The 21,624-nt window shown below is 42.6% G+C and overlaps 3 protein-coding genes across 15 annotated transcripts in view; 2 read left to right on the top strand and 1 right to left on the bottom strand.

Moving 5' to 3' along the window:
• The window catches only part of SOS1 (SOS Ras/Rac guanine nucleotide exchange factor 1), a 46,174-nt gene extending 31,977 nt beyond the window's left edge, over window positions 1–14,197 (top strand). For 3 of the 4 annotated variants that reach the window (XM_085054428.1, XM_085054429.1, XM_085054430.1), the window contains 12 exons: window positions 1,398–1,479; window positions 1,714–1,836; window positions 2,003–2,106; window positions 3,216–3,438; window positions 4,081–4,200; window positions 4,517–4,679; window positions 5,019–5,136; window positions 6,395–6,567; window positions 7,443–7,559; window positions 7,722–7,986; window positions 9,037–9,155; window positions 10,387–11,965. In XM_085054428.1, the coding sequence (XP_084910554.1) occupies window positions 1,398–1,479; window positions 1,714–1,836; window positions 2,003–2,106; window positions 3,216–3,438; window positions 4,081–4,200; window positions 4,517–4,679; window positions 5,019–5,136; window positions 6,395–6,567; window positions 7,443–7,559; window positions 7,722–7,986; window positions 9,037–9,155; window positions 10,387–10,890 (2,111 nt within the window). In that variant the 3' untranslated portion in view covers window positions 10,891–11,965. Of the gene's footprint in view, window positions 1–1,397; window positions 1,480–1,713; window positions 1,837–2,002; window positions 2,107–3,215; window positions 3,439–4,080; window positions 4,201–4,516; window positions 4,680–5,018; window positions 5,137–6,394; window positions 6,568–7,442; window positions 7,560–7,721; window positions 7,987–9,036; window positions 9,156–10,386; window positions 11,966–12,333 lie in introns of those variants that run through there. The other variant, XM_085054431.1, reaches the window with a different exon arrangement.
• A 675-nt stretch (window positions 14,198–14,872) lies between these two features.
• The window catches only part of DHX57 (DExH-box helicase 57), a 49,396-nt gene continuing 42,644 nt past the window's right edge, over window positions 14,873–21,624 (top strand). For 2 of the 3 annotated variants that reach the window (XM_085054424.1, XM_085054420.1), the window contains exon 1: window positions 14,873–15,188. The gene's annotated coding sequence lies outside the window, so the exon portion shown is untranslated. Of the gene's footprint in view, window positions 15,189–18,073; window positions 18,215–21,624 lie in introns of all 3 variants that reach the window. The other variant, XM_085054423.1, reaches the window with a different exon arrangement.
• Window positions 16,693–21,624, bottom strand: part of ARHGEF33 (Rho guanine nucleotide exchange factor 33) — a 29,202-nt gene continuing 24,270 nt past the window's right edge. For 6 of the 8 annotated variants that reach the window (XM_085054432.1, XM_085054438.1, XM_085054435.1 and 3 more), the window contains 3 exons: window positions 21,340–21,525; window positions 19,142–19,895; window positions 16,693–17,579 (listed from right to left, as the gene is read on the bottom strand). In XM_085054432.1, the coding sequence (XP_084910558.1) occupies window positions 17,442–17,579; window positions 19,142–19,895; window positions 21,340–21,525 (1,078 nt within the window). In that variant the 3' untranslated portion in view covers window positions 16,693–17,441. The remainder of the gene's footprint in view (window positions 17,580–19,141; window positions 19,896–21,339; window positions 21,526–21,624) is intronic. The other 2 variants (XM_085054433.1, XM_085054436.1) reach the window with 1 other exon arrangement.

The following is a 21,624-nucleotide window of genomic DNA, read 5'->3' as shown; positions in this document are numbered from 1 at the left end:
AGACAAAATCTGTTTAGTGTAGATGCTGTGTACAGATTTGCAGACTGTGAAAGCATGAGTTACTGTGCTTCTTCAGCACAGAAATTGTGTATTTTCATGATGAAGATGATGCAAACAGGGATGACCTTTTTGTGCAAAACGTATTGGAGTTCTGCCTTTGAAAATAATTTTGGACAGTTTCAAGGACTGGTGGGAGAGTGATTATGGTTAGGAAAATGGAGTAATGAAGGACACGGGTGAAGCAGAATAGCCAATTGTTTAAGAAATGAGAAGTATCATGCAACAGAATTGCAAGGAAATGCTGTGTTACATGATACAGTTGAGGTGTGCAACGCATCACAGTAAACTGTTGCCCAAATGAACAACTCAGTGGGATCTAAGAAAGATAGAATGTTTATTCAAATGGACAAGATGCTGGTAAAGGGTTAAGGAGGATTTTAAAACAACTCCTTAAAAATCCATATTCTGGGAAACAAGTCCAATAGAGTGTTAGGTCAAATAATGCAGCCTTTTTATCCTACATGTTACAACCTACAGGAATTCTTGCTTCAAGTCCTGTGAGCTTCTCTTCAGCTACTCTGTGTTGGGATAATTATCAGCTGGGGTTTGATTTTAAAATCTGGGTATGGATTTAATATGCAAAGCTGTTGCAATCTGCTCATTAATTCTGTTCAGTGATAATGGTGTTAACCTTGTTTCTAGTCAGCTCTATGCAGTGCCAGTGAGCTGTCACTGCATTTCCTCATGTTTGAAAACAAATGGGTTTGCTGTTGTAATTATGGGAGGCACTTTGGTTTTCTGTTTTGAATATGTGATTGTTTCTAAAACACATTTTCATATTTTAAACGAATTGATATGTGATTGGTCAATTTAAATGAAATTGGTTTATTTTCTTAAAGTGAAATAAATACAACCTCAAACATAGCTGTCAGCTGAAAAAATATCTAGGCTGCTGTAACCATGATGGGTTATCAGTTGTGCCAGTTTAGGGGAAACCTTCTTCCCTGGAAGAGGTCATTTCTACCCAGTGCAGTTACTTGATGTGTCTTTTGAGTTCTTGTCCTGATCATTGTCAAAACCGAAGTTGTTTACTCGTAAATAAAATCATCTATTCGTTAATTTCAAATCTGTTAGGAAAGAATCCTGTCTTAATAATTAAAGGAGGGGGGAAAGTCATTATTGTGAACATTCAACAGAATGAGCACTGTTCTTAAACTTTGCTTTGTATTGCTATTTTAGGAGGTTTTGAATTGTTATCAAATCCATTTTGGTTTATATCATTTTCTTTGTAAACTGATAGGTGACATCCTTAATTTTAAGGATAATTGAAATTATTGTAAAGGAAGAAAACCATCAGGTAATTGCTGACATAAGTGTAAAATTATTCTTTGTCTTAGATCCCAACTTTGTTCGGACTTTTCTCACAACATATAGATCCTTCTGTAGACCTCAAGAGTTGCTGAGTTTGCTAATAGAAAGGTATGCCACTGTTAAAAATACTGTTCTTATGAAGTGCTTTTTTTGTTTGTTTTTTTTTTTACTTGGAGTGTGTAAGATTCTGGCTTTCCAGTTGGTTTTGATTCACTTCAAACACCTTTTAAAAAGTTGTCAGATTCAAGGATTGCCAGTAAAACATACAAGTTTATATCCAGAAGCTTGTGCCCAAGACTAGTTTAATGTTGGCCTAGTGCTTATCCCCATCTTCTGTGCTAGATTTGAAATTCCAGAGCCTGAGCCAACAGAAGCTGACCGTATTGCCATGGAGAACGGAGACCAACCTCTTAGTGCAGAGCTGAAAAGATTTAGGAAAGAATATATTCAACCTGTGCAGCTACGGTGAGTGTTGCATCACTGTGAGCCACTCTGAATTCCTGTGAGTCTTTTGAAGTGCCACCTTTTGGCTGCACTGGCTCCTCCTGATGCCAGCGGCCTTTCTTGCAGCTGCTTTGGTAGGGGAGGTAGACTGAGGTGTAGAGTGTTTACTTGTTCTTTACTTCTGCAGAGTATTAAATGTGTGCCGACACTGGGTAGAGCACCACTTCTATGACTTTGAAAGAGATGCTGATCTGCTGAAACGTTTGGAGGAGTTCATTGGAACAGTAAGAGGTATTTACAGCTTCTTGAGTGCTGACATTTATCCTAAAGCATCTCTTTTCAAAGATATGCAATGTGATCAACTTTGCTTTCAGGAAAAACAGGCCTACTGCTTATTAAATACTTCATAAAGAGCATAAAATAAACCTTCATTAAACACACTCACACACACACACACACACACACACAATTATTCAAAATCTGGCTTCTGTTCAGAATAATGGTTATTTTAAAAAATTATGATTTTTGTTTTAAAGGGACTGATATAATGCAAAATAATAAGAACTGAGTAGTGATCAGGACAGAGCAATTGCTTTGATTGTCGTTTTAAACTTTACACAGGGTTAATTTTGGTAAAAGCTTGATGGTGGAAACCACTATTTCTTTGAAACAAGAGTTTCCAGCTACTTCACAGTGCATATTAGAACCATAGGACACCTTGCAGTTGTGATTGTACAGACTTTTCCTGTTTCCTTTTAAATAAAACTGAGACAGACACTGGAGCAGTTTGTAGGAAAATACTATGTCAGAGAAGTACTTAATGGTTATTTTAGCCATTAAAAACAGGGGAGAAAGAGCCAGCTAGTTCAATGGCTATTACTGGTAAATTTTCAATGGACTTGTGCGTGAAATTCTGCGGAACTAAGAAGGCATTTGGCCTTTCAATTTTATTCTGAGCTTTGATGGTAAATGCAGTACAGGAAGAAGCTTCTCCCTGTTTGTTATTTTGGCTTTCGAGGTTATTTGAGGTAATCATGTGCTCTTACCCAAGGTATAAAGGTGAGGGTGTTTGCAGAAGTGCATTTTGGGCAAAAGAAGGTTTGTTCCCATAAACTCACTGTAAATTCAGAAAAGAAAGAAAAGCACCTAAATCAGAGCAGGAGTCTAATTTGGAGCAGGAGTTCTGATTTGTGCTTGGGCAAAGTCATTCTCAGCATTGGCTGTTGAGGAATTCTTTCTATCTTTGGATACTTCCAGACTCGTGTGAGAACAGCAATCCTAAAGAATATATGATTGCTTAAATTTAGTAGGTTTTGGGGTTAAATCCAAAGATTTCTGAATTATACTGATGTCTTATGAAAAACAGGATTAACTAAATAGTAATTTTCTCCGTGTGCCAGGCAAAGCCATGAAGAAGTGGGTTGAATCCATCACAAAGATAATCAACAGGAAAAAGCAGGCACAAGCCATTGGGCCAAGCCACAACATCACTTTTGAGAGCCCCCCTCCAGCAATTGAGTGGCACATAAGCAAACCAGGCCACACAGAGACTTTTGATTTGCTCACTTTGCATCCCATAGAAATCGCTCGGCAGCTCACTTTGCTGGAGTCGGATTTTTACAGGTAACTTTCCTACACTGAGAAACACGTGGCACAAATCAAAATATTCTCCAGCAGGAAATTGTTTCTGGGGGCCTCTGATGTGAAGCCCCACAGAAGTCAAGGGATTTTACTGGTGGTGTGTATTAATTAGTATTTTTGCAGGAAAAAACCTTCTGAAATATGGTATTTGTTTTATCCTCAAGAGTGCTCCAGCATTCTCTTGATATTTTCTGAGTAGACCAACCTTTGAGAAGTATGAGCAATCATTAAATCAGTTTTCTTCATATCCTGGTTTATGAAGTGAATTAAGGACCATGTGAGATCTCATCAGCTGTGTATGAGAAATTGTGCAGGCATTGGAAGCTCACATTTTATTATGAGATGAATAGATGAATGAGATGGAGATTTCATTCTTCATTTAAATGAATAGAGGTGGTTAAGAGTCACATAGATTAAGAAATATTTACAGTCTGAAAAAAAGGCATAGAAATAACAGTTATTTAGTCATTGGGGGAGTCTAATATTATAGAAGAGAAGTGATACCTTAAGAATTTATTTCTAAATAGAAATTCCAAATTCAGTGAAAATCAAGAGAGTTTGGAAAAAGAATACTTTCTTTCCTGCTTTTAATTACATTTTTTGATAATGCATCTACTCTTCCAGAGCTGTGCAGCCATCTGAACTAGTTGGAAGTGTGTGGACGAAGGAAGATAAAGAAATTAATTCTCCCAACCTTCTCAAAATGATAAGGCATACAACTAACCTAACTTTGTGGTTTGAAAAGTAAGTGACTTTCCTGAATCTGCACTTACTCCATATCTGGACATTTACAGTCCATTCACAAGTATACTGTGAAAAATTCTCTTCTGGGAGAATTCCTGTTTCAGTGTTCAGATGCTAAAACTGGACCCTGTGAGAATTTTGACATAATGATCTCAAGCTTTTTTATTCCTAGAATATTTTTAAATCTCTAAAACATTTTCAGAACTGTCTCAAGTAATTTAATAAAATCATATTTATTTGTGTTTACAACTTAATATTTGATTTTGGAAACCTCATCAGTGCTTTAATACAAACCCCAATGTTCTTGTGTATTTAGATGCATTGTAGAAACAGAAAACCTAGAGGAAAGAGTAATTGTAGTGAGCCGGATAATTGAGATCCTGCAAGTTTTTCAAGAGCTAAACAACTTTAATGGTGTCCTTGAGATTGTCAGTGCCATGAACTCCGCAGCAGTTTATAGGTTGGATCACACATTTGAGGTACAGTGAAATGTTTTCCATTTTTGCTATGGCAGTGTAATGCAGGGTACTTTAGCTCCACTAAAAGCCTGTCTTGTCAGTAAACATGTGCTTCAAAGAAGGAGCAAGGAAAGTCAATCCCCCAAGAAATTAATCAATCAGGGTGTAAGAGAGAGGGTTACTCCCTTGGCTTCAGAAGCAAGAAATGCCCCCTCACTTAAGAAGGGCATCTGGATGGTGGGGCACTGTCCTCATGCTCCCTGATTCAAATACCAGTGGGAGACCATTGCTCTTAGTATTGTTGCTGGGCTGTGCCTTCACTTTCTCTTTCCAAATAAGCCATTTGATCTCTTCTTTAAGCAAATTCCAAGTCGCCAGAAGAAGATCTTAGAAGAAGCTTATGAGCTAAGTGAGGACCATTACAAGAAATACTTGGCAAAACTCAGGTCCATTAATCCTCCTTGTGTGCCTTTTTTTGGTGAGTACGTTTGGTTTGGGTGAGCTGTGTCACACATTAACATTTGGGAAGTATTGAGCCAAGGTACTAAACAGAGTATGAACAAACAGTGAGAAGTGAATTTCAGCAGGACAGGTGGATTGGAATTTCAGGTGCCCAGACATGAATTGCATATATATGGAAAAACAAACCAAACTAAAGTGGCTGTTCATGGGAGATGTTATTGGCAGTAAAAATAAGTGTATCTGCAATATCTTATTTCTATATTTACGGATTTTTACTTTGAATGTGGTTTGAACTGTTACAACCAGAAATACTCTCAATAGAAGGTGGCCAATTACAAATATTATTGCCATTGAGTAGTAGAGAAAGAAAGGACCAGCTTCCTCATCAAGAGTTCCAAGAAATAAAGCTCAAGTCCCATTTCTATTAAAAGGTCTTATTTCTATAAAAAGAGAGTTTGGGAAGAAAGCCTTCTCTTTATCACCAGACCGAACAGTTATTTTTTGAAGTAGATTGCTGCCATTTAGCAGACTGTGATGTTAACCACATGTGATTCCTGTTCTTAAACAAGACACTTAAATGTTTGGTGCAGATCAGCTCCAAGTCTGGACATTGCACTTGTCCAACACAGGCTTCAGGCCAAAACTGAAAGAAAATAGTGTTGATGGCTTTTTTAGCCTTTTACAGATTGGGGGAAAGATATACTCCAGAGCTATGCAAAGAAAGATAAGATCAACTAAGAAACCTTCTGTCCTCTTCAGGGATGAGTAGAGGTTAGCAGGATCACATGTGAATTGCTTCAGTTATTTCTGTCACGTCACAATTACAATTCCAGACACATGATCTGTAGAGTGGAGAGCACTTTTTCCTTTCTAATCTTCAAATGATTTGATGCAGTTATGAAGCCAGGAAACCTGAAAAGAATTTTTGAAGTTTAGCTGGGGTGTCTATTGGAGTAGAGGAGCTAAGAGAAACCACTTCTATTCAGTGTCCTTTTTTAGTGTTCAGTTGTGTGAGTTTCCTAAACCATAGAAAGATGCACAGGTTCTGGGACTTTGATGCATAAAGGCAGCTTTCTAGAAAAGGTGTGTTAAAATATTTAAGTTGTTGCCCTTATTGGAAATTGAGGAGCAATTCTCTTGTTCATCATAACAGAGAAGTTTTCTAAATAATTGCAGTGCACAAATTAAATTCTCTAAGAATTCCTTGTATTCCAGTTGTGATTTCCTCCTCGTTTTGTACTCTGTGTTGAGAACCTCTTCTGTGTGCCCTTTAGGGATTTACTTAACCAATATTTTGAAAACAGAAGAAGGCAATCCTGAATTTCTCAAGCGACATGGGAAAGACCTTATAAACTTCAGCAAGAGAAGAAAGGTAGCTGAGATAACAGGGGAGATACAGCAGTACCAGAACCAGCCATATTGTTTAAGAGTGGAATTTGACATCAGGGTAAGTGACATGATTTCCTTCTGTGGTGATTCTGTCAGCTTACAGACCATAAGGACAGACTGAATTCACATAGATTCAGTCTGACTGAATCAGAGATGAGGAGAAGACCTGGTTTTATACCTCTCTTGGGTCTCTCTGTAAGAAAGCTCAATGTTTGCAGTTTCTGGGGTTTGTTTCATTTTTTCATCAGCTGTTGGGACATTGATAGATGTTATTGATCAGTGTTAAACAGGAACTGAAACTGGCAGATTCTCATTGTCCTTCACTCAGTTGAAGTTATTTGTACAGTGAGCCTAGTTGTCTTTTCCTCCTCTGTCACACTGTCTTTATCTTTCCAGGTTTACCTGATAGCACTGTATTACACCATGTGTTAATGATGGTGATACTCACATTTTTCTTTCTCCTGGTGTTTGTTTTCCTTGGTCCTTTCTGGTTGCTTTCCTGTTTTTCTTTTTTCTGACCATCTTTTTAGCTATATACTTTCAGAGAGTCATAGGAGAGGTTATCTTAAGAGATTCTGCAAGGGTTTTTTTTTTTCATTTGTTCTCCGCAGTCTTTGACAGAATGCATTGTGGGATCAGTTTTGTGGACAGTTTGCAGCTTCTTCTGGAAGTGTTTGAGCTAACCTGGTCTGTTTTTGAGCTGCAGAAAGCATTTAGGGTACTTGCAGAGCTGGTTTTCAGGCCAAGCATAGCAGTGGCAATGCCCAGAAAAGGGCTGGCAGCAAACAGATTTAATAACTTAAAAATTTGTCATTACCTCTGACTCCAGCATTTTCTCTCTTCTCTTGAACAGTTGGGATAATTTGTGCAGTAGAAACAAGCAGTATTAAGAGGCATCTTAGCTGACAAGTTGTCTGCCTTCTTGTGTTTCAGAGATTTTTTGAAAATCTGAATCCAATGGGAAACAGCGTGGAGACAGAGTTTACGGATTATCTGTTCAACAAGTCATTGGAGATAGAGCCACGAAATGTCAAGCCTCCTCCAAGATTTGTTAGTATTCAATTATTTGAATGTTTTTTTTTCAAAAAGTGCTTACATTTGTCTTTTGTAGATGGCAGAAGTTATTTTAGATCTCTGACTTCATTACTACAAAGTTACATTTAGGTGATCCCATGGCCTTTTGATTTAGTTTAATATTTTGTTTTCTTTCAGCCCAAGAAATACAGCTACCCTCTCAAGTCCCCGGGTGTTCGTCCCTCTAATCCAAGGCCAGGTACCATGAGACATCCCACACCCCTGCAGCAGGAGCCAAGGAAAATCAGCTACAGCCGCATCCCAGAGAGTGAGACTGAAGCCACAGCATCTGCCCCAAACTCCCCCAGGACCCCTCTGACTCCTCCCCCTGCTTCTGCCACTTCCAGTACCACAGACGCCTGCAGTGTGTTCGACTCGGATCCTTCCAGTCCTTTTCATACAAGTAGGTGCTCACAGCCAGCCTGTGCCAGTTGCATTTTGTGGTATTGGACAGGGGAAATCATCTTTAGCTTTCTTAAGTGGCTGTAGAAATGGTTGCTTTTGTCTCCTTGTAGCAGCAAAAAATTTTTGTGTTTTTTATTCCTTTTTTCTTTAAAAAGTTTGTGTTATAAAGGAGGAACGAAACAGAATTAGGTTTATTATGGAGAGATTTTTACAAATCTTTGGAGGAACTATGAAAACAGAGGGCAGATGTAATCTCTAGGGTCCATGTATGTGTCAAACAAACTTTTGTGTGATTTGCTGCTATATGTATATGTGGTGAATGTATTTGGTGAGTATCTGATGGTGAACAGAGAGAATAAAAATTGAATCTTTTGTGGGTGCTTTATTCTGCTACCTGCAATTCAGAATTGATTTCAGTGTACATGGATGGTTTTCCTGCAGAACTTAAAATCAGTATTTCCTTGCTTTAAATCCATCAGGACCTGTCCACAGCTGTTTTTGTTTTGTCTTCCCCAACATATAAGGAAGCTCATACTTTATGGTGTGCACTCAATAATTAACAATAGATATAGGCTCCTTTCACATATGAGGGCTTTCAGAGGTCACTCCTATGTTCAGCTGGTTGCCACAAGGAGGTGAAATGACTTCCTAAAGGCAGAAGTTGCCTAGCAGAGCAGTGCCATTGCTGAGTGTCCAAGCCAGGTCTTTGGAAATCCTCTGAAGAAGAAAATTTGTTCGCTGTTGCATCCATCAACTGCAGGTTCAGGATATGGTTTTAGTCCTGTTGTGACATAAGAACAAGTTTGTGGTGTGGTTTTAGTCTGGAGGATTACTTAAGACTGTTCAGGAACTGAGGGCCACAGAGAGCTTTGCAGCTTAGAAAAGCAGTTTGTCTGGAAGCTGCAAATTAGAGGCTTTTTTTGTTGTCTTTATTTAACTCCTTGATTCATGACGCTTTATGAGCAATTGCATAGTTATTTATGACACCTTTATTGGCAGCAATATTGAAACGTTTCATCATTACAACATTTTTTTTAATGTCCACTAGGATCTGCTTCTGTGTCATCCATAAACTTTACCAAAACTTCAGATGACGCCCCTGTCCCTCCTCCTGTTCCTCCGCGAAGAAGACCAGAATCTGCCCCAGCTGAATCCTCCCCGTCAAAAGTAAGTAAGGGGAAAAAAGGTCATTCGTTTTTCTGGGAGAAGAGGGGCACAGGGTATGATAGAAAAGTAACTCTTAAAGACAGTACATTTATTTTTTTTTTTTTAAGAACTCTAAGTGAAAGAATAAGCAGCCATGTATTTCAAGCCTTCATAGCTCTGCCTTGCTATGTCTTGATCTCCAACAAATGGAAACAGATAGGACCTAAATTTAGGGTTGGAGATGTCTCATCTACTGATGTGCCATGCTCAAGCCCTTGCATTGCCTTGAGGACTCGAGGCTTCAGGCAGATGTTTCCATCTGGGATAATTGTTCCAAGGTATCATTTTAGGATGTATGAATGGGGATAAAGAACTGATGAGCAGTAATGATGGAAAGTGCTGTACACAACTCAGTCCTCTGGAAAGTTTCACCAGGATATTTGACCCTGATGCTGTGGTGCTCAAGTGCTTGCTTTCCCCTCTTGCTTACCCATCCCGTCTGCCTGCCTGCTTAAGCCATTGCTACATTTTCCTTTTGCATTTGTCTGGCAATGTGGATCTGATCCAGCCTGTGTTGCAGACAGCATCAAATTTCACCTGATTTCAGTGGAAGCTTGTTTATGACTTCAGGTTTGAAAATCTCACTCAAAATCACTTCAGAGAGAATATATCTTTGAGGAGGGCTTGTAAGTGGCTCTTCAGCAAGTCATTTTCAGACTACAGGCAACTGTGCTGTCAGTCAGCGGAATTTAGCACATCACCAAAATGTATTTGAAAACACTGTGTATGTGATAGAGTGTTGGAGACCAGTTGCCCTGTCCCTATGGTCTGCATCTTGGGAACTGTTCACTTCCATAATTCTGACTACCTAACTCCATCTTCTGAGCATAGTTTATTTTTCCCTTGTTCAGCATCATCGGCCTCTCCCTTTTCTTCATTTTCTTGAAGAAATGCCTGGCATGTTTACTCACTCCACATGCTTGCTACTGGGGAGGTGCTGGAAGATATCCCAACCTCCCCAGCAAGCAGACCTGGAACTAGCATGGAGATTGTTCCTTTGACCATCCTTTGCCTTGCCCTTGTCCCTCTCTGCATTTTCATTCCTTCCATCCTTGGCTGTTCACTCATGTGTTGGTGCACCCCCGCTAAGAGCAATCTGCAGTGCAAGAGTGCAGCTTCTCTTTCACAGCATGGTTCTGTGCTTCTGCTGCCACTCTGGAATTTTACTGAATGAAATGTTTGTGTACCTCAGATTACTTCTGCACACCTGGACAACCCACCAGCGATCCCTCCTAGGCAACCAACCTCTAAAGTGTATTCTCCAAGGTACTCGGTGCCTGATCGGACCTGCATCTCTGACTCGTGTGTTACCACTGCAAACCCTCCCGAGCTCCCGCCACGGGAACCTGTGCGAACTCCAGATGTTTTCTCTAGCTCACCACTACACCTCCAGCCTCCACCCCTGGGGAGAAAAAGCGAACTGGGTAACACCTTTTTCCCAAACAGCCCCTCTCCCTTCACGCCCCCTCCCCCCCAGACACCTTCTCCACATGTAGCACGGAGGCATCTGCCGTCGCCGCCTTTGATACCGCAGGATGTGGACCTCCCTTCTGTTGCTGGACCACCCGTTCCTCCACGACAAAGCACTTCTCAACATATCCCAAAGCTTCCTCCAAAAACTTACAAAAGGGAGCACACGCACCCATCGATGCATCGGGATGGGCCGCCCTTGCTGGAGAATGCCCCCTCCTCCTGAACTGTCCCTTGCGCTGGGAGTCGCATTTTCCTGGTGCTATGTCTGTTGCTGGCAATGGATGCACTGAACCTGGTGGTGTCAAGGAGTTGGGATGTGTATGCCAAACACTAAGAACTCTCCAATGAGTTGGAAATGTAGTGTACAGAAATGGAATTGCAAAAACAGACTTTCTAGTGGGAAACCCGGTTAACTTGCTATTCTTGTTTTAGTATGCAGGACATTGTTCTAAAGTAATTGGACAGCTGATTGTAAACAGTCTGGAGAGACTTCTTTGGCCAATGAGCAGAGACTGTGTTTGTGTAATGATCAATAATGTCCAGTACAGGAAGGAAAAACAGTCTTGTATCCATCAGTTCCATACAGTGGCACAGTTTTTGGAATGAAAACATTATGCACTTTTTTTAAATCTCAAACAGGGAACTTTATATCCTTCTTAATTTTCCTTTGCTTTACTTACTCCCTGCTTTAAAATACCTTCCTAAAATTATGAGAAGGACTGTGAGGAAGATCTGTGGTACCTAACCGAGCTAGAATTAAGGCAAAGCACTGTATTGTGGTCCTGTTTACAAGTTGTTACAATGAGTAGTAGGGGGTACCTAGGCTTCACCAAAGAGGTACTTTATTATTATTTTCTGAAATACTGTGGTGCCAGTTCAAAAATAAATTTTTGCCAGGAAGCATAATGTCTAATTATTGCTTTCTTTAGATAGAGCTGATGAAAGTCTTACATCATTAAGGTGACAGTGAATTTTTTTTAAAAGCAGCACTATCATCCGAAGCAAATATACTACATTTAGAAGACTGTTAATCTCTGCTAGGTTATGTCATGTTCTTTTTAAGGTTTACTGATAATCCATTTCATGGCTAGTAGCTATTCTTTTTCAGTCATGCCATGAAAACAGTCACTTGTCAACTTCCATAGCTATTGTCATGTTTTACTAACAATAGATTAATCAGCATACATAGAATTGCCTTGCAGTTGCATAAATCGTGTGTATATAGTGAATGTTGCATAAATATACTTGCAGATTGTTTTTAATTTAATTGAAATAAAGATAAAGATATGTTTGGCTGACATACGTTAAATTATTACACGGACAAATGTTCAACTTAGTTTTTCAGTTAAGCACTGAAGGGCATGAAAGCCCATCCTGTGGTACATATTTTTCCTAGTTCAGTGTATGTATTTTAGTAATAAGAGACTGAAGAGATGTTGGTTTTGGCATGTTACAAAGTAATAATTCAGTGATAGCTGAGAAGCTGGGTTACTCCCAAAGTGAATTATTATACCTTTTAAAATGTTTCACACATCCTGTATGACACGTTAGAAAAAATCAAACATATTAATCTTTACAGTAGCTTCTTCTGTCCAAAATACAAATGACAAAACACATATGTTGTAAGTATTCTGACATATCCATAAACCTGTGTGCTGCTCTTCAGCTCCAGACCAGACTGGGACAGGAATGGATCACAGCTGTTGAAGAAAAGAAGCTCTGTAATCTCCTTTACAGTAGGTATGTGAAGCATAAAGTGTCTCATCTTCAGTTCATATGGCTCATGGGGCTTGTAAAATTTCCTCACATTTCTTCTTTGGAAGAAGAACACATTTCAGCACCTTGGAAAGCTGTGTTGGTTAAAGATGGTGTCAGTTGAATGATGGCAGAAATTGCCTTTTTTAATGCTTTCAGCAATGCCATTAATCAGGGCCCTTTGATCCTTTAGTGTGGCCATTACATTTTGGAAAGCATTTCATCAGCAAGAATGGCAGTTCTCATTGTAGTCAAATCTTGAAATTGTCAGTTGTATTCCTTCTTTGATGTCTTTAACAATGTTGTTTCGAAACATTTTTTTCTGGCCAAAAAAAACCAAAGTGAGGATCTCAAAAATTTGGCTTCAAAGGATAGCCTTATATGGGAGCTTTGTAGAAACTCTCAAGCCACAGGAGGTGTAGTTTAGGTTATGGGTTCTTTGGATAAAAGCACCATGATGAACACACTGTTGTCGGTGTTACCTAAATTATTAGCTCCTCAGTGGATTACCAGGAAAACTCCATAAACAGACTTTCTGATCTGTATTTCTTCTTCAGCACATTTGTCTGTGCAGTTGTGCAGCCAAGGCAGAGCAGGCCCAAGGAATGACCCAGTGGCCAGGTTCCTCAACCAGGAGAGACCTCCATGGCTCCTGCTAATCAGCAGATTTCTTAAATGCCAGTAGGTCTCTGCTTTCCTTTGTGAAATGGGGAATGCTGTTTCCTATTTGTGGTTGAGGATAAAAAGTGCTTTACTGGTGAGATACGGGGACAACAGGTAACAGTGTTCACCATGCAAGAACCTAAAGTAAACATTCTTTGGAGCCCCATGGGATAGTCACAGTGCACAAATCATGGTGGTGACTCAGTTGCAAACAGGAAGGACAGGGGTGAAGATCAAACCTGTAGCATTTAGGAGTTGAATACAACTGCTAAGCCGCTGGTTTGTGTCATGACAGCTTTGTGTTAGTAATATTTTTTCTGGACTGGCTTCTTACTTGGATCATGTTTGCATTAGTGACAATACTTTTCAGATAGAAAATTAAATCGTTTTAATGGTGCTTTCTTTCTCCTGGATAAAATGACCCTGGTTGGTAGGGTGTGGCTTGGGGTGATGATGTGAGCTGGACAATGAAATGTGCTCATGTGGAGGCCTGGAGAATTGCTGTGTTACTGTAGAGAGCTGACATATGGCTAAAAGTCAGCCAAAAACACTGCAAACTGTAGGCAGGGTTATGTAGCAGAACTTCTTAGGTGTATAAGAAAGATGGGGACAGCCTTTTTACCAGGGCCTTGTGCAATAGGACAAAGTGTAATGGCTTTAAACTAAAAGGGAGTAGATTTAGACAAAAAATAAGAAGTTTTTTACAGTGAATGTGGTGAACCAGTGGAACAGGTAGCCCAGAGAGTTGGTCTCTTAAATCAGGGAGGGAGAGGTCTGTCTCAGTAAGAGCCTGCTAATACACTGGATTTAGATCCTTCAAGTTTTAGAGTGACATTGTGGGATATTTGATTATTTTTCTTTTGTGTGTATTTTAAACTAGATTTTCTCTGTGATATCACTGGAGGTACCACTGTTGAATGTAGTAGATCATTATGCTTCATGGAAAAGATTACTGAATTGTCATTTCTAAACCCAGACGATACATAGGTGAAGTCTTTCTTCAGGAGAAAAACTGTGGCCCAATATAGGTGTAAAAACAAAAGTGCTTTTAACTTACTTTGTAAATTCCATTCCTTATTTTCTATTAAACAACCAAACCACCCTTAAAGGCATTTTTCTGTCAACTGAGAGCAAATTTACTTTGGTTCAGTGGAAAATAGTACATTATAAGGGAAACAAGGTAAAGAGCAAGTTGTTTGGGTTTTTTTCTTACTTTCTAGCAAGCAAATATGAAATCCTGTACTGGGCAGCTGAAAAGTTGAAAGGGAAGAATAAGATAACATAAAATAAAATCCCTTTTGCCAGATGCATGACAATTTAGCTGCTAAATATGCAAAACATCTGTAATATTTTTTAAAAGAAAGTAAACAAAGGTGGGTGATCAAGGACACATATTACCAGAATTGCTTTGGACAAGTTTGTTGAATCCATTTTGGAATAAGCCTTTTTTTGTTTGAGTGTAGGATGGCTGACCTGAACAGGGAGTGTGCCCATGGAGAGGTGTGGTCTAGAAGAGTCTAAGGAGATGAAGATCTGTCACAGTGAGCTACACCAACAACAGGATCTTCACCTGAAGCCTAGAGAGTGACTCAGTTGAGTTCTGAATAAGAGTCTTAGAACCTTGTGTAGGAAACAGTCTCCTTGCATGGCTGGTCCTGCAGGGATACAGGATTGTGTAAGTAACGTTGCCTCAGAAAGGGACTGGAGAAACACTTGTTTCTTCTTTTAATGGATGCAGCCTTCTGGCTGATTAAGTGCAAGAGGCAGCAGCGTTATTTAAAGGCAACATTTATTTGGCACAGGAAGAAAAATAATCCAGAGCACATGTACACTAAAGATGGATTTGAAATGGATCCTGCAACAGGGTGGGTGGGTGTGGTGTTGAGCATCATTCATTCATATTATTTACTTTTGCAGATTCTGAGCAGGTACAAGGACATCTCAAGTGATCTGGAAGTAGGAACTTGTAGAGAATCAGAAAGAAATAACCAGCAGTTCTGACTGTGCCTTAAATCACTAAAATAAAAGCTGAAATGCACATGCATTTTACAAGCAAGGGTCTGCCACTTTGGAAGGATTTCCTCACCCAGGAGATGTTTGCAGGTAGGTTTTTTCCTTTGTCCTGTTTCAGTCCTGGCATCTGCCTGGCAAATATGAAAAGCAGGTTTGTTCTATGAAGGATAAAAGTGTCATTACATACATGAGACCAAAACCACAAGCATCAGAGCCCTTGACAGAATCAGTGCATTACAGTGGACACTCATCCATAATGATACAGCTCTGATTCCATGGACCAAAAAATAGTTCTGTCTGTGGCTAACTTCTGTGCAGGCTTTGCTGATGCTTCAGTTACAGGTATCTGGCTCTTCCTACATAATTTCTATCCTGGCCCTGTAAGTCTGACTGAAAGCTGCCAAGTCTTAGGAATTGTCTTTGTGATTCAGTGGCTGGTCAGCATGGAGGAGTCCTGACTGGAAAAGGCAAAGGAATTTGTAAGTTAATGAAGATGTGAGGGAAAGGGAAGGAGATGGGAGGTTGGTTTGGGTTTTTTTTTTTGCCTTGAAAAGCCTCACATTAAAAAAAAATCTTCCCAGAGTAATTTCCAAAAGCTAGGGGAGGAAAATATGATACTTCTTTCCTTTTTGTAAGGAGGAGAAGTGAATTTTTGTTTCATTAAAATCTATGGGAGAGGCACCAGCTAAAACATTTTAATCTCTGGGGTTTTTCTTGGCCACATTCTTGAAATGTTGGGAAAACCTTGATTGCAGTAAAGGATGGGTTTTGTCTGTGTGGATAGCCCTTATCACACACACCTCTTTGCCTCCAGCAGAGGAGGAAAAGCAGGTGGTAGCTGCAGGTCAGTCTATACAGGAGAGCTCTGGGCCCTACATCTGCAGTGGGTATTGGCTACTACATCCAAGGACACCTGCTCTGGTCTCCCCTGTCCTGCTGCCACAGCCAGGAGAGCCATGCAGCATGGTGGGTGCTCTTCTCTTGGCCCCAAATTCAGCCACCTTTGCGCTGAGGCCGGGAATCCCAAGCCCCCAGTCTCACAGTATTTCCCCCAAGGCATTGCTGTTGGTCCCGTGGAGACAGTTCACAACTTCTTAAGGTGAAGCTGTCCTTTAGACAGACCAGTGTCCCAGGCTTGCCAAAACAAGGTGATAAAACCACAGTTGCTCTTGAAACTGCTCTCAGAACGTCCCTCAGAACGTTCAGGTAACACCACAGCTCAGCAGTACTGCAGTGTGCTAGTGGTGCTCTTGCACCAGTGTGTGTCGTGGGTATCACAGCAGAGCTTCTCTCAGTCTTCTGCACAGATCAGAGTTCCTGAGGGTTTGTCATGTCCATGTGTGAGGAGGGTGGCCTGTGTATCGCCTTGTTGATCTGTCCTTTCACGAGAAGGAGGGCCTGTGACTGAACATGGTGCACCATCAACTTTCCTGCCCTAGTGCCTCAATTTTTAGCTGGAAGAACCATTCCAAAGCTGCACGTGATGGGGTTTGTGAGGTGGTGTCAGGCCAAAGAGTTAGCAAAGTGTATTCCAGGTATGTTACAGACCAGGAGGCAGGACACTCCCCAGTGTCTGCATTGATCCACACTGTCTCTTGTGGCAGGGCCTGGGCTCAGCATGCATCACCTGCCTGGAGATACGGGCGATTCTGAGAGCAGAACCAGTGATTCCTACAGCAGGAGGCAATACAGGAAACAGCATTCACATAAAAGGTGAAAATAGGATTTTGGGGAGTGATGGAAGTCCAAAAGAAAGGATGTTGCTGATTAAGCAGTGCAATGCTCAAGTGCTTCAGCTGATGCTCCTTAGACCTTCTCAAACCACCTGGGTAATGCGAGCTGGCCTCCTGGGAGACATCTTTGATGGTGGTTTATTTGGAAAGAAAGAGGGGAATTTTAGACTTCTGGCCAGGATGCCAAGGCTGAAAAGGTAACCTTTCTGTTGTGGGTGAGCCCAAATAAGACCTGCCTTGAATTTGGAAGAGCAAAGATGTATGGCAAATCAAGCAGTTTTGGGGGATGAGGGGGAGGAGAAGATAGTGGGATTTGGCCAAAGCTTTCCAAAACGGAGGGAAGTTCAGTCTGGTAGGGATGAAAGCTAGCAAGTTCCTGTGCTTATTGGACCTGCTGGTTGAGCTCCACTGCAACCCAAAGCCTGGCCCTGCCCTGTGCTAGAAAGAGCAGGATACATTTGTAAGGCAGTTGTGAGAGTCTCCTCTCCCCCACCCTCCACCCTCTGTGTTAGTCAGGGGGAATCCTGGGGCCTTGCTGTCTGTCTCCACCCTCGGGGACCTGGGGAAGCACTGCTGTGCTTTGGCTGTGGCCTGCCTTTCTCGGGGCTGCTTATTTCTTTTTGAAGAGCTTGCGGAAGGAGCTCCGGAACCCCCCCTTGGGCTCGTGCCGCGGGTTGTGGTCGCTGAAGGATGTTTGCTCATTGTCATCCTTCTGGCAGAACCTGGTGTTGTCTTCTGCATGGAGCTCCTAAAAGGGAAAAGACAATTTAACCAGCATTTGCAACCTCACATTCTTGTTCCCTTCTCTCTCTTTCTATTTGTCTCTGTGCTAGGAGGGACCTGGTGGGTGAGGAGGTGCTGACAAGGCTGGGAAACAGCACTGGTACCTCTGCAGAGAGCTTGTTGCTGCTCTAAGGCTGAGGCAGTGACAGAGGAATAGGAGGATAAGCATTGTTAGAGGGATCTGGAGCCTTTCCTGCTAAGATTTTTGTCTAGGGGAAGCTCACTAGCTTCTTTTGCCAGTGAGGGAGCAAGCCAGCTTGGGCAGTTGGAAGAACTTCCCACCCTCTCCTTTCTCCCCTAAGGCAAGGAGGCATCAGGCTTCTTGAGCTGTGATAAAGTGTGAATGACTTTTCTGCTGGCTCTGCTGCTGCATGGTTTTATATCTGTGGGGCAAAAGGCTTCATCAGCACACACACCTAGTGGTAAATGTGCCACAAAAAGTTCTTTCCCTCTTTCAAGGAGAGTGCCAGGCTCCTCTCGGCAAGACTCTGGACAAGACCCTTTTCTCCAATTCTGCCCACTACTGCCATGGTGGGGGAGAACATGTCCTGCAGTTCTGGACAAGCTCCACATCTGCACCCTGCTGTGGGCTCTGTGCAGGTGAATGCCAAAGAGCTCAGAGACCCCATTCTCTGGAGTGGCTCTGTCCCCATGGCTCTTCTTCCTCTGCCTCATCTCCCCTGCTCAGCCATCCACCGCCTCCTTTACTCATCAGGCCTTTTTTTCTTTTATTTTGAAGTTTCCTTTCTGCTTTTTCAGTCAGGCTGTTGGAACCTACCTCCCATCATCATCTGCATCTACAGCCTCCTGTCTAAGCACCTCACAGCACCCTTGGCCTCTGCTTCCTTGGCTGTGACAGCCCAAATCTGACTCTGAACAGTCACTGCAAACTACAGAAGGGTCCCTGAAGGGTTAGAGTGCTGTTTGCCATGTCCCATCTGAAGGACACCATTTCTGGGCTCTGACTGTTCTCACAGAGACTTTGTCATGGGTCTGTACAATCCAGGCAACAAATACAGGTGAAACAAAACCTATGGACCAGATCCTTGCTGGTGTAAATGGGCTGAGTTTGGCCAAGTTGTGCTGGTTTACACTGGCATGACTTACCCAGCACTTGCCCAGCACTCCTCACAGGTGGAAAGGCACCTGTTCAACTCGGTGCCAACCACAGCACTAATTTTGACCAGCTTTGTGTAAACTTTGTGAGCTGCTCAGAACATTCACCTGGGGGTAAAGCTCAGTGACAGGTGGAGACACACAAGAGGCTACCTTGTCTCAAGGGTGTTCTAGCTCAGCCAGCTGTGCACCTCAAACCCGTGCTTGTTTCTGGGGAAGATATGTGTGAAAAGGAGCTGTCTTGTCCCTCCCTTGGGCATGTACATGCAGTTGAGGACTTGGAATGTGTGGGCTTGAAAGCTGTTTTGGCATGTTCTACCCTAACTGTATCTCAGATCATTCTCCTGCTGCTGCTGCTGCACCACCACGTGCCTTTTTTTTTTTTTCCTCCTCCTATTTAAGCCTCCTTACTTCCAAAAAGCTCGGTTTTTCACCCGCTCCTCTCTGTGGGGGGAAGTAGCTCCTTTGGGAGCTTCGAGATGAGGCTGAGATCATGTGAGGCTGAACATTCCTGTCCTGCTTCTGCTGCAGACGGCTCCCACTGCTGCTCCGCGTGCTGTAGAGTCTGGTGCTCACGCCCTCCGCGCTCCGCGGCAGCTCCTTCAGCGACCTGCTCAGCTGCTTCCCTTTGCTGTGGAACATCTCACGCTTGTAGGTGCTGCTGCTCACGGGAGTGCAGCTCTTAGGCAGAGGCTGCAAGGCATGGTCTGTCCTCTCCGGTTCTGAGGTGAAGTTCACAGGCCTAAGGAAGCAAATATCCAAGCTGGACTCGGAAGAGGCCGGGGAGCAGTTCTCAAAGAGAGCAAGGTTTTGGAAGGTGTCGTCTTCGTAGGGGCCTGGCATGGTGAAAACCTCCCCAGGGTACTCAAACTCTTCGTAGCTCGGTGCAAAGTTCCTCGCGTCCTGCAGCAGCTCCACGGAGGTTCTGATGGCTCTCTCAGGGTTCCCCACCGCGTCAGCCGGGGGTGCTTCGTACTCCATTTCAGGGATGGATTGCAAGGGGGCTGTCAAGGCCTTGAGTTCCTGCTCTGTCAGCTGAGAAGAGGCAAGGATGTTCTCTGGCCTCTCGTGTTTTCTGCTTTCCATCTCCCAGTCAGGGGGCTTTACAGCCTGGATGTTCTCCATCACGGTTGGCTGGGGTTTCTTCATCTGTGGCATCAAATGTCTTAAAAATAAAACAAAACAAAACAGACAGAAGTGGAATGCTAAAGGATGGAAGAGACAGCATGACAAGTCCCCCCCATCCCTTCACTGCCCCAGTCCTATTGTGTGTATTTTATGGCCAAAAAGGTACTCTACTGCCTTGGAGAACAGTAACAGAGGTGTCACTTACAGAAATTGCCTGGCTGGTTAGGAGGACCAGATTTGGAGAGATGGAACTGCTTATCCAGTAGCTTTGGCTGACTTGTACTCTACAGCATGAAATTAATAGAAACTGAGATGAGAAGCCAACTGCTCCATCTCTCTCTTGTTCATCTGCATTTTGGATTTTAACTTTCCTTCTCTCTCTGTAATATAGTAGCTGTGCCTCACTTTCCTGTGGTGGGGTTGTCTTTACATGTGGACATGTGGAATGATGAAGCCAAACTCTTGTTGGTAGCAAATGAAGGTAAGAAAGCACAATAGCCACAAGTTGCTGGTATAAGAATAAAGGTAAACCTAGTGTGCTTTTCTGATCATAATCTCATTTGGCACCTATCAGGCTGGAAATGGCCAAAGGGGAACCATGTGAGGATATAGTCTGTTCACTTGGTCTGTTCAGCCTGAAGGAGGCTGAGGGGAGACCCCATCAGTCTGCAGCTTCCTCACAAGGGGAAGCAGATGGGCAGCACTGATCTCTTCTCTGTGGTGATCAGTGACAGGACCCGAGAGAAGGGCTCTGAAACTGTGTCAGAGGAGGTTTAGGTTGGATATCAGGAAAAGGTTCTTCCCCTAGAGGGTGATTGGGCACTGGAACAGCTCCCAGGGCAGCGATCACAGCCCCAAGTCTGACAGAGTTCAAAAAGTGTTTGGACTATACTCTCTGGCACATGATGTGATTCCTGCGGATGGTGCTGTGCAGGGCCAGGAGTTGGACTCAGTGATCCATATAGGTCTCTTCCAAGTCAGAATATTTTTTGATTATGTGAAGATTGCCAGGTGGTACCTGTCGCCCTGTCTGTCTAATTAGTCTTGTGCCTTTTTGAACCCCTTTTGTACTTGTATCTTGTGATACTGAATCACATCATTCAATTATGTGCTGTGTGGAAAATGGCTTTTTTTTGCCCCTACTGTGAGACCTTGGTCCTGTTTCCCAGCTCTTCTAAGACTGACAGTGAATAGTGCAAAGTGTTACTGTGCACACCACTGCCAGGCCTACATAAATTCATGTCCTCCCTATGATACTGTAAAGGCAGCCCTGGGTAGAGCTCTGAAACATTCCCTGCTTGTAAACTACGTGGTAGGGGATAGCAGGATGGAGCCAGCCCTTCATCTCTCTATCCATATACAGGGAGTGGTTTTGGAAATGACAGCCTGCAGCTGCCTGGGGTCACTGCCTGGGCATGGTGTGGCTGAGGACAGAGTATTCAGCCTACTTTGAAAGCTGCCCATGAGGACAACAGGCTTACGGGGTGGTTGTGCCAGAGGAAGGTGCTGCTGGGAATGACTGTATTGCCTCTTCAGTGTGGATCCCACTGTCTCGCATTGATGCTGCACTGGGTGTTGGAGAAACCTCCTGGCTTGTACACTGGGAGGTGAGACCTTTGTACAGCTTCACCAGGGATGACCTGAGGGAGGAGAAATCCATCGTCGGGCTAAGAAATAAGGCAGGGAATGAGCACGAGCATGTAGAATCACAGAAAACAGGACTGGGAGGGACCTTAATATTCCCGTTCACCTCTGCCCACCCCAAG

This window comes from Lichenostomus cassidix, chromosome 3 (genome assembly GCF_008360975.1).
Source record: "Lichenostomus cassidix isolate B80296 chromosome 3, HeHo_3.0, whole genome shotgun sequence".
In the NCBI taxonomy this organism is placed as follows: domain Eukaryota; kingdom Metazoa; phylum Chordata; class Aves; order Passeriformes; family Meliphagidae; genus Lichenostomus; species Lichenostomus cassidix.
This window is presented reverse-complemented; position numbering and strand designations above follow the sequence as displayed.